This window comes from Balaenoptera borealis (genome assembly GCF_965194805.1).
Source record: "Balaenoptera borealis genome assembly, chromosome: 1".
NCBI classification, from domain to species: domain Eukaryota; kingdom Metazoa; phylum Chordata; class Mammalia; order Artiodactyla; family Balaenopteridae; genus Balaenoptera; species Balaenoptera borealis.
Window position 1 is genome coordinate 108,357,894 of NC_138860.1, and position 12,708 is coordinate 108,370,601.

The window sequence follows — 12,708 nt, forward strand, 5'->3', positions numbered from 1 at the left end:
TCCATTTTACTTACAGTTGTCCCTAATGTTAGGAAAATGTTACTGATGGTGGACATGAGACTGAGTCTCTCTGCCTCTCATCTAAAGCATCTGATGCTTAATTTTATTTATGGAGAGGATGAGCAGATAAAAATGTTAGTTGCTTGAGATGTTTATCTCATTCTGGAAAAAGACCAACATTTGTCTTAATTTGAATTTAACTCTTGTATCTCTTCTTTGGTACTTTCATATATTGTTCTTGAAAAAAAAATCTTGGATTTGATTTTTTCAGGACACAGGTATTTTTGGTGAAGGTAACAATTAGACTGTTTAAATGTTTACAAGACTTATTTATTTCCTCTATTGTACTGTTGGGCACAATAAGTTTTGTGCAGACTCAGGGAGTGTGAAACATGGAGCATTCTTTCCTTTTCTGTTATTCAATACTCATTTTGGGTTCCCATTCCACTTCATGGTAAAATATGTCATTTTAAGCACTTCCAGATAAAATCACTATTAAATTTGAGGCTTCTCATCATTAAAATGAAGAAATACCTTCAGATGCTCTGGAACACTTTATCTCTCAGTCACCTCTGATATCTTTGCCTGTCCTCAATTCCTGGAGCCATAGTGAGCTCAGTGGGGCCACTTAAGGCTTCTGTGTCCAATTTTTCTCTCACTCTGTCTTCAGAAGAATGTTGTTATCTCCTATCTCTGTGGCTGGAAAAGCTAGATAATCAAGCAGTCTTTCCACCCTATTGTTTATGTATGCTAGGAATAGGCCTTTAAAAACTCAAAATCCAGTAATTTTGTTTGTTTCTTCCTTAATGTCCTTCACGAACTTGTTTCTCTGCAGCAGTGGAGACCAAAATAAAGTTTAAAACCACAATGCGGGTAGCGAAGAGGAGGAAAGTGATGAGGGATTTCAGGACCAAAAGAAAAAACAGACAAACAAGAAAGTATATGTATTTTTTCTTTATGCTCTCAATTTACCACATAGAAGGGAGGCAGATGCATTTTTCTGTAGTAGCATCTAGACTCGTTTGAGATTCTGAAACCATCTGTATAATTTTTAAAAATATAAATCTGAAAGAGTAAAATTTCCACAAGAATTCTGTTTTGAAAAGGTTGTCTACACATGGATTTTACTGTGAATTGACCTTTTCCAAAAATTGATCAGATTAACATTCACTTTTTTGAAATGATTTATAAATTATAAGAAATAAAAAAGCTTATTTTTTATTTTTGCTTTTTACATTTTATTATACAGTTTTTCCCAAGGGACTCAGAAATGGATATTGGGATGAAAAGAGGTTTTTGTGGACTGCATCGGTGTTTGCTCTTGATTCTAAGCTGCTGTGTCACACGGTTGTATCAGGCTGCCTTAAATATTTGTTATCTATGACTTTGTTTTGCCGTGGGCATTATTGCTCTGGTCTAGGGAGTTACTTTAAATGGCTAAATTGAGATCTTAAAATTCTCTCTTAATTACAGTAGCGTGACTTTCTAGCCTTTCCATTGGTTTTAATGATTAAATCTCACATTTCCTATAGGTAGCGTGTGAGAAGACAGTACCCTAACTGAATACAGTTGTTCTTAAATAAAGATTCAGATATAACGTTATTTGATTTTGTTAATCTCTGTTGGTAAAATCAAAGTTTCTAAGATTTTCTTGAAAACCAACCATACAAAACAAAAATACCTTGTCAAGGTACAGATTTATTTCTATTAAATGACTCCATTTAGCAAACACATTTGTATTTATATATGTGTGTGTATCTGTGTATATATTTATGTATATCCAAAGTAGGAGATATATTAAAAATGAAAAATATGCCCAAAACAATTAAATAGAAATATCTATTTCCACATCTGATTTGTAAACCACCTGTGGGGAAGTGATAGGTGCTGTTTTCCATATCAAGAGCCAGTAAAGTTTGAAAGAACAAGGTTATGAAACCTTTTTACAACTTAAGATTTAAATGTAAGACTCTTAGCAGTGATTCATCTAAATTGATGGGGTTGGCTTTATGGCAAACCTAGAAAAAAATAAGTATAATTATACGACCACAGGCAAAACATGCATTGTTTTCCATTAACAGTTAAATTCGGGAAGAGAATGAGATATAGAATCAGTAATCCTGAATTTGAGTATTGACTCTACCATAGTCACGTAATTTGAATATATTTTAGATGAAAACAATTTGAGTTAGATGGGAAATTAGTTGGAATGAATAATCCCAGTCAATGAATATTTATTTTTTCTTAATACTTTTTAAGCTTTTATTTCATTTTTAGCCATCTATTCTTGTTTTATGTTTATAATAGCATTAGCAACAAACAACCAAACCAAACCAAAAAGGAATTAGCTAAATAAATAATAGCACATGGGTGCAGTAGAATATTATGCAACTCTAAAAATTGTATTGCGAAGTCTGTTTAGAATCATGAATAAATACTAGTCATCTGTTATTAAGTTTAAATATATGAAAGTTAAAAACAGTACATTCCAAATATTATATAACTAGTAGTTGTGTTTGGGTCTTTTCAGGTATTCACTTAGCCCAAGTGGCACTATTTGAGTATCAGTTGTTCACATTAAGCTATGTTGTAGGTTGAATATAGCAAATAAAGGTAACTGATTTTATTATATGACTTTATTTTCGTTTACTGCTTTGTGTACATCCTTATACCTCTTTTTGGGTGTGCAAAAGTAAAGAAAGCAAACTGATTGGAAACTTTTTTTGGACAATTTGAAATATTAAAACTTTCATGAACTCATTGGCAAATAATCAGAGGAAGCAGAAATCTTAATTAGTCAAGTGCATATTTAATAGAAAAAATAAATATTGGAAAAGTCAAGTCCTATCTTATATTAAATTTCTTTTGCTAGCAATTATTTTGTTGTATTATATTTTACAAAAATAGCATATTCAGCATAGAATATACAAATACTTCCAAAATCTTTATAAAAACTCTTAATTTTTTAAATCTTGAAGTCAAAAAGAAATATAAACCTATAACTGAAACTTTGGAAAATATTGAAAACTATAAGTAAAAAAATAAACCCTTGTTTATTCAACATTTTGAGATAATCTGAGTTACTATTTCATTTCTAGGTCTTTTTTGGCTTTGCTTGTTTTGTTTTCCAAAATTGTAATCATATCATACAACATATTCAATTTTATAGTGTCTTTTTAAAAAAATTACACAATGTCATACAAACATTGGCTAACTCTATCTAAACAGCATTTGTAATTAATGCATAATATCCCTCAAATTTAAAGTGCTTTATTTAACCATTCTTTTATTGTTGAAAATTTAGGATCCCCCCCAATATTTCACTGTCATAAAAATGCTGCATTGAACATCTATGAATATAAAGCTTCTAAAAAATATTATTATTTCCATAGAAATATTTGAAAGGGCACTATAATCTTTTCAGTGTAAAATTTATATTTGTCCCCCCCCTCTTTTTTTCCTGAATAAAGAAAGGAAAACTCTGCTTTCTGCCTTAGAGGTCCAGACTAATTTTTATCCCAGAAGTACTGGGAAAGTGTTCTTCAAAGGCCATCTAATTCAAATAATTTAGTTATTCATCTTTGCAATTATAGTCATATAAATGTCATTCTTTAAGATTATCACTGTATAGAGAAAAAGTTCATAATTTAGTTCATGAAGTATCAAAAATTTATCAAGGTAAGTTACAAGAATTGGATCTTTAGTACAGAATTTTAGTAAATAATAAAATGTTATTTTATTATTATTAGCTGGTAGCTAACACTTACTGTGTCAGATACTTTGAACTTCTTGATCTGCATTCTTTAACTGTAGTAATATATTACTGCATTATGATCCCTTCACCAGAATTTGAACTCTCTTCTAAAAGCTTTTTATTGCAGTATTACATATGGAAAACTAAACACATCTTAAGTATTCAGTTCCATGAATTTTCACAAAATGAATTAAACTGTGCCCTAGAAGACCCTCTTCTGTCTCCTGTAGTCACTATCCACTAATTTCCAACACCTTGATTAGTTTTACCTACTTTTAAAATAGTAGCTTTATTGAGATATATTCACATACCATAAGGTTCACTCATTTAAAGTGCATATAATTCAGTGGTTTTTAGTATATTCACAGTGTTGTGTATTGATCGCCACTAATTTCAGAACTTTCATGTCCCCAAAAAGAAACCCTGTTGCCACTAGCAGTAATTCCTTCCCTCTCTGCAGCCCCTGGCAACCACTAATCTTCTGGCTCTATGGATATGCCTGTATTCAACATTTTATATAAATGAATTGATACAATGTGACCTTTTGTATCTGGCTTTTTCACTTAGCATAATGTTTTCAAAGCTCATCATGTATCAGAACTTACCTTTTCATGGCTGAATAGTATATCATTATATTGGTATACCATATTTGCTTATCCATTTATCATTTTATTGACTTGCATTTTTTCTACTTTTTATCTGTTATGAATAATGCTGCTATGAACATTTGTGTATATATATATATATGTGGATATATGTCTTGATAACTGTAGGTTTATAGTCATTTTTGAAATCAGGAAGTGTTAGGCCTTCAACTCTGCACTTCTGTTTTTAAGAAGGTTTTGGCTATTCTGGGTCCCTTCTATTTTCATATGAATTTTAGAATCAGCTTATCAAAATCTGCACAAAAAAGATAAAGTCAGCTGGGATTTTGACAGGAATCGCATTGAAACTTTAGATTAATTTAGGGAGTAGTGCCACCTTAACAATATTGTCTTCTAATTCATGAACATGGGATGTCTTAGCATTTATTTTGGTCTTCTTTAATTTTTGTCATGATGTTTTTTACTTTTCAGTACACAAGTCTTATGCTTCTTTTGTTAAAGTTATTAAGTAGTATTCTATTTTTTATGTTCTTATAAATGGAATTGTTTTCTTACTTTTATTGTTGAACTATTCACTGTAGCTTTGCTTATTTTTGTTTCCAAGTTGTTTTTTTAAAGGTAATTTAAAACAATTTATTTATTTAATTTATTTTTGGCTGCGTTGGGTCTTCGTTGCTGTGTGCAGGCTTTCTCTAGTTGCGGTGAGCGGGGTCTACTCTTCGTTGTGGCGCGCGGGCTTCTCATTGCGGTGGCTTCTCTTGTTAAGGAGGACGGGCTCTAGGCACCCGGGCTTCAGGAGTTGTGGCTCGCGGGCTCGAGTGCAGGCTCAGTAGTTGTGGCACATGGGCTTAGTCACTCCGCGGCATGTGGGATCTTCCCGAACCAGGGCTCGAACCCGTGTCCCCTACATTGGCAGGCGGATTCTTAACCACTGTGCCACCAGGGAAGCCCAGCTTTGCTTATTTTTGAAATTCATGTAAGTGGAATAATTTTCCTATGTGATCTTTTGTGTGTCAATTTATTTAATACTATGGCTGTGAGATAATCCATGTTATTCCACATAGATGTAGTTTGTTCATTCTCATTGCTATGTATTTTCCATTGTAGTAATATAACACAGTTGATTTATATATTCCATCTTTATGTGCATTTGACTTGTTTCCCGTCTGGGGAATTTGGATAGTGCTACAATTAACATTCTTGTATACGACTTTAGGCGAACATATTATATATTTGTTCTGGGTGTATTCCAAGACATGAATGCTCAGCTTCTGAAAGTGCTACCAAAAAGCTTTATCAAGTGGTTTTAACAATTTACAGTTCCACCAGCAGTGCTGCAGTTGCTTTTTATACTATAAAAACCCACTTTTGTATCATCTATCTTTTTCATTTTACACATTTTCAAAGTGTGTAGTGAAGTTTCATTTTTAAAATTTGCATCTTTCTCATTACTAATGCTGTTGAGCATGTTTTTTTAAATTAGTTATTTGTATAGTCTCTGTTATATAGTGTTTATATAAGTCTTTTGCCCATTTTATATTGAATTGTCTGTTTTATTTTCATATTTACTTGTAGGAGTTCTTTATTTATTATAGATATAAGTAATTAAAACAGTGTGATACTAGCAAAAATATAGGAAATTGAGCAGTTGGCCATTATGGACTCCAGAAACAGACCCTATGTATACTGTGTCTTACTTTATGGAAAAGATGAATTAAAGTGGGGAAATGATGGCCTTTTCAATAAATAGTACTGATTTAACTGCTGACCTGTATGGTGTGATTTTCTATTATACACCATATACAAATATCAATCCCAGATGAATTACACATCTAAATGTGAAATGCAAAGTAATAAAGCTCTGTGGAAAAAGTATAGGAAAATAAATTTATAACCTTGAGGAAATCAAAGATTTCTTAAACAGGACACAAATAGCACTAACCATAAATTAAAGCAATAATAAATTGGGCCTCTTTAAAAATAAGAAATTCTCTTTATGAAAAGATACTATTAAAAAGTGAAAAGACAAGACACAGAGCAGGAGACATTTGCAACTTACATATCCAAAAAAGGACTTTTATTCAGAATTCAAATTATTTTAGATACATTTTGCTAATTTTCATTGTAAAACATATAACTGTGTTAAAAAGGATCTTTGCCTTAATTTGGCTGATCTAAAAAAGATATCAAGGTAAGATAATGGTATATATAACAATGGGTTTTAAATCAATGAATTCTTACACATTGGAAATTATTAATCTAAATTCTGTATTTTTGTGAAATCCAGCATACTTATTTACAATTTAAAATAGAACCCATTAATGTTTAAATTTTTATTATTTAGTTTTACTGTCTGTTAAATTAACTAAAATGCTAAATCCAACTATTTTATTTTTTTTTTAAATCCAATTATTTTATTACCTAAATACATGAAATCTAATGTGCCAAAAGATTCATATGGATACATTTTTTAGGCTAAAATTTAATCCTATATATTATGTTCTGATAACTTATTAGGGTCATGTGAGATTAAGTTAGTTTTACATATAAAAACATAATTAAAATTAAAAAAAAAAACTCTTAGAAAATTCAGTCCAGTAATGCTAAGAGCCTGATGTAATGTCACAATTTTAATGATTGGACTTATTTATTTTCAAATACAGATACATATATATATATTTGTGAACAATTTGTATATAACTGTTATTTAAAGATCTAATTTTAAAATTTTGATTTCAAAATGTTTGAACTTTTATTATTATATTATGCCTGGGCTTTATCTTTCCATATCAGTAAATACTAATATTTTAGAACTGGGTATTTATCATATACAATTTATTGTGATTTCAAACTTTATTGACTTTCTTTTGAATTCCAGTTGGCTTTGATATACTTGAGATTATTTTAGAGAACTAATTTTTAAACCTCAAAACTCTAGAAGTTGTACTACTTTTATATAATATTCATTTCTTCTATTTACCCAATTTTGAAAAATTGATAAGAAGACTTCTGTGACAGCTGTATCATAAAACGTTGTTATTTTGTTACTGTTGAATTCACACTGTCAATTTTAATGAATCCTACCCAATTAAAATGGTGTGCATATTTTTGAGTCCATAATCAATATAATCAATTATATTTTACATAATTGCATAGATATAATTTTATCTCAGGATGTTGGAGGATTAATGCATTTTTCTAATATGTTGCAGAATTGTGAGAAGCTGGAGAATAATTTTGATGACATCAAGCACACGACTCTTGGTGAGCGAGGAGCTCTCCGAGAAGCAATGAGGTAAGTCTGGGTCACCATAGCAACAGTCACAGATGTGGTAAAGAAAAAGTCATTCTTCATTATTGGGGGAACAAATGAGTTCATTGCCACCATTCAGCTCTGTTCTCTAAGGTATTAATTTGTCAGTGGAGAGACTTCCCTTGAGGCTGTACTTTGGTTTTGAAGCTGCATAAATGTTAAGCCTCAGTGCACAGTAAAAAATGTAAATGTTTAATTTGTTACTTAAAATGCTTAAGGGGTGTCTTGTTTTATATTTATACTAAACTGTGTGATTGAATGGAAATGTTGTTCATCTACATTCTGCCTGTATAAAAAAATAAATAGTACAATGGTGTTTTAACTGAGTAGTATTTTCTCCTAATTAATATTTAATTAAAATATTTTATAGGATTATACCATAGTATTTTTAAACCGATATACGTTTTCATACTATTATAAAGCATACAGATTAACTTTTTTTCAAATACAGCAGTCTGTAATGAACCTGATGGGTTTTCTTTTTTTTCCTTTTTAACATTACTATTTCTGAATATTTTTCTGAAATCTCCCTAAACTTAATACCTTTTCAATAACTTTTAGGAAGCAGTCTTTAAATCCATCTGATCAGAATCAATGAAGGCTTTTACTAGACATTGAAAATGTGTGAAGAATAAAACTTAGCATCCTTACAGCTGGAGAAATGACAACAAATGATGTTAATCTTAAAAGTTCTGAGCTTGAACCTTTGAGTGGGATAATTTCCAATATATTTGTACAGAAATAGTATATTTGCCTTGATTTAGCCTGTGGAACTAAAATTGATTTTTAAAATATATCTCCTTCTATCCATGCTCATTTTTTAAGGGCTTAAATTAAGGCTAAAGAAAAAATTTTAAATAGGAGAAAGGATAAACCTATGAAGCTCCCTAGAAGGGTATTTTGGGCACAATTTTTTTATTGCTGGCACACAGTTACCATATACTTTAGTCTAGAAGCTGCTCTCATTTAGTGACCTCCCTTTTACCACGCAAGCAGCAGGGGAAAGTAATTAAATTTAATAGAAGCTGCCCTCATTTTGAAGCCACTTCTATTTAAAACCACAGGGGGAGGTAATTAAATTTAATGGAAACAGTAGCTTCTACACAAAGATACATGGTACTTCTATATAGATGATTATGATGTCACAAAAAGAGGAATAATATATTACTAATACTGAGAAATTACCAGCTGGAGCAAGTGAGCCTATTTTATTGTTAATATCTTTACTAATAAAAAAGAGGGAAAAATAAAACTGAGTCCACAATAGAGAATTTGTATCTATATACAATGCAAGTGGACATTCTCAGAAAGTTAAAGTTATTGAAAATAGTCGTAAATATAAAGTAAAATGTATTGTGGAAAAGGCCAATGCAGAAGTCATGACTGAACTGCTGTTTTTCAATATATTCTTTATCCTCTACCTGAGGTATAAATTGAAAACATCATTTTTGTAAATGTTTATTATAATAACTTTGAATATGTTAAGCATAACATCAACATTTATTTAGAACTGTACAGTTATTCTCTGTATTTTTATATCTATTCAGTTTGAAGTAAACCCATAGACCCACAGGAAGACAAAGAGAATGCCAGCTCTGAAGCTTTGAATAAAAGGCCAAAAACATAGAAAGAATTGCAAAGGGGCAATGTGAATGAAAATGGATGTGAGTGAGGGAAATACAATGAACAAGGGAAGGATGTAATTAGTATAGAAAATTCATCATCAAGAAAAAAAACAAATTGAATTATGGGAGAACTGTGTTGGAAGAGATTATTAAATTCTGCCAAATTTTGTAATACTTGCCATTTTCGAAAATTCTGCTTTTTAAAAAGTAGAGATGAATTAATGAGAAAAACAAGTATTACCTGATTGGAGTAACCTCTCAACCACCCATGCTATGAGATAAAGCAATAGGCTAGATAATTTAAATCAGCATTTAATCATATGGCTGTGTAATGTACTTTGTTTACATTGGCAGCATATTTTACACATACATACACACACTCATAATCTTTAGATTTACTAAACACAACTAAATAATCTTGTTACCAAAAGCATTCAACAGTTTAGTGTACTGTGGGCCTAGCACTTTTTAAAAACTTCTGGTTTTTGCCTTTAGAAAATACAGCAGGAGCTCATTCTTTATATGTGAGACTATGGAAGCATGTAAACAAAAAGTTATAACGTTATGTGACTAATAGAATAAAAGGAGAATGCATCAAGGGGCAAAAATTAATTGTTCTCTCATCTATGATCATTTTTTTTTGTCTTCCATGAAGAGTGTCAAATCAAAGAAAACCATGGAGAGGATAAGAAATTTGATCTAGGCCTTGAATATGGCCAGTTTTACAGGTAGAGGGAAAGGTATTGAACAAAAGTGCAAGATGTATTTCAAGAACAGTAAAATGGTCTGATGTAAAGCAAATTTTTTTCAAGCTTTTTTGAATGTATGTTTTCCTGCAAAACTCACATAGGCAGAATTCTTTGGTAGTATCTCTCCTTATATGCCAAGAATCCTTGGGTATAAATAAAGCAGTACGAGGTTGGCAGGGATGGTGGGAACTATTCAGAATTTCAGAGTGTGAGAGGGGGCAGTGGGAGACAGGTATGAATAATTTGCCAACAATTTCAGTTAGCTCAGGGGCTGGTCTCAGGAGGCTTGTTGGAAATGTGTTTGTTACCATATACTAGAGGTCAGTTACATAGAGTCTAGCTTGCCATGATAGATACTTTAAATTACTTCAAGGAGTGATTGTGGTTTTTAAGGAAGGGGATGACAGAATTAAATATACTGATAAAACTATGAAGATTATTTTACAGCTTTTTAGAACTCTAATAGGGTAAGAAAATACAATGTGGGGATAGATACGATCATTCATTTATTTAATAAACATTTATTGTGTTTCTGTAATACACCAGGTAATGGGGTTACAGATATGAATGAGAGAATCTCTGCCCTCAAGGGGCTAATGGCCTAGTTGGGGAGACAGATACAAAAATCAAATGCCTGATGTGAAGACTCAGAGCCCCAGTACTTGAGTTGTTTCCCTGGTCCCAAAAATGCCATGGCATTTTTTCTCTTGGTCCATGGGCATGACATAGCTTGGCTATTGAACATCCTTTTTTTCTCACTAACTTAACCTCTGCAGCAGCCCTCAGGTGGCTCCGGGCACCCACAGTGGTACCCTCCTCTTGAGTGTGTCTGTAGTCTGGAGAAATTGGAGCAAAACTGGACTGAATCTGAAGAGTGACATTTTGTGGTTGCTGTGTTTGGGCCTTATCATCAAGTTGGGCATTACCTCCTTATTTATTAAGGTTCTACTACTGCTATGAGCTTAGAACAAAAAAGAGAGGTCTCTGCCCTTGCTCAATTCTCTGTCATCTCATCCAATCCCTGTTCGTGGGCAGTCTTTGCCATGCAGTCTTGGACATGTTCTTTCATCAGTGTCCCAGCTCAGGAATCATTTTAGACCCCTCCGGTGCTTCTTCCTGATCCCAGATGTGTGGATCTAATCCTGGATGTTAGGACCTGTGGCCGGCTGTTTAAAACGTATAAGGGGCTACAGCCTACTCTGGAATGTGCTGGCTAAATGAAACAAGTATTTTATTAGGTTTTAACTCATACCCAGACTGGGAGAAAATAATTCAAAAGTTCGTTTTGGCAGTAGAGTGGAGGGTACAGTGGAGGGAATGAGAGATCTAGAGAAATCAGTGACCCCACTAAGATAAAGGTAGAAGGGTATAGAGGTCAACAGAGTAGAGTGTGTTTGAGAAATTTAGAAATATTTAGAAGGTAGATCTGATGAGACTCTGTGACTTAATAGCCTCAATATATGAAAAACTTGATTTAATCTCTGTTGCTCTGTTTAAAACCTTTTAAAGTTTTCTTATGCTTTCAGAATAAAGTCTAATTTATTTGTGTATCCTACTAGATAGTAAATCTCATGAGGGTAGGAGGATTGCTATTTTGCTCTCCTTTGTATTCTTAGCCTTACCATAGTATTAGCATATTAGGTGCTTAATAATTATCTGTTGAATTATTGATAAAGATAAAAAATAAGAAGAAGGACATTTATCAAGGGCAAGTCAAAAAATTGTTTTCACTTTGTATGCAACTTTTTTTTCCTTTCCAGTTTTATTGAGATATAATTGACATACAGCACTGTGTAAGTTTAAACTCAAATGTTTTTATTTTGAGTATTTGGATATACATTAATTGAGATAAGGAAAGAGAAAAGAAGAGGAGGATTAAGTAAGACGATTTTAGTTTTCAGATGAATTTGAGATAGCTATGGTAAACTCATGTGTAAATTTGCAGTAGGCAAAGGAAAATACAACTCTGCAACTCAGGAAAAAGACTGGAGGTTGCAGACTGGGATTTGTTAAGTATTTTGATATTTGTAGCCATGGGAAAGCATCTGATTTCGAATGATAGTGCATGGAATCAGAAAGGAGGAGAGTCTAACCAGATGCCTAAGAAAATACTTGATTTAGGAAAATATGTGTCAGAGAGAAACGTATTTTGGGATTTAAAAATTTTAAATAACTTTCTCCAACAGAATAAATTGGGACTCTGATATGGTGTGTCTGAGCACTTGAACTGTGGCTAGTGTAACTGAAGAACTGAATGTTTAATTTTATTTAATTTTTATTATTTTAAATGTAAATTGTTACATGTGGTTAGTGGCTATGGTTTGGACAGCAACGCCCCAGAGGGATGTTTTTGAGTTGCTAACATGAAATTCACCTTTCTCTCACGGATGGAATTATCATCAAAGGAGAGTCTAGGGTAAGGCTAAACCACGTTCACACACATCACACATACACATCATGCACACTCTCAAGAAATGAAGAGTTAAACTGGATTCAGAACATAGTAATGGATATAAAACCAAAATTAACAAATATGATATGGAGGAGACAGGTGACTATTATTTTCTAAAGACATGACTTGTATGTAGAAATCTCTATGGAATTAACAACAAAAACACTCTAGAAATTTATAAAAGAATCTAGTAATGTGGTCAGTTTTAAG

General features: G+C 32.1%; 1 protein-coding gene across 5 annotated transcripts in view; it reads left to right on the forward strand.

Moving 5' to 3' along the window:
- Positions 1-12,708, forward strand: part of DPYD (dihydropyrimidine dehydrogenase) — an 815,942-nt gene that overhangs the window by 104,526 nt on the left and 698,708 nt on the right. For all 5 annotated transcript variants that reach the window (XR_014242114.1, XM_082383233.1, XM_082383234.1 and 2 more), the window contains exon 3: positions 7,572-7,654. Coding sequence is in view for 4 of the 5 variants with exons in the window: in XM_082383233.1 (XP_082239359.1) it covers positions 7,572-7,654 (83 nt within the window). In the remaining variant the exon portion in view is untranslated. The remainder of the gene's footprint in view (positions 1-7,571; positions 7,655-12,708) is intronic.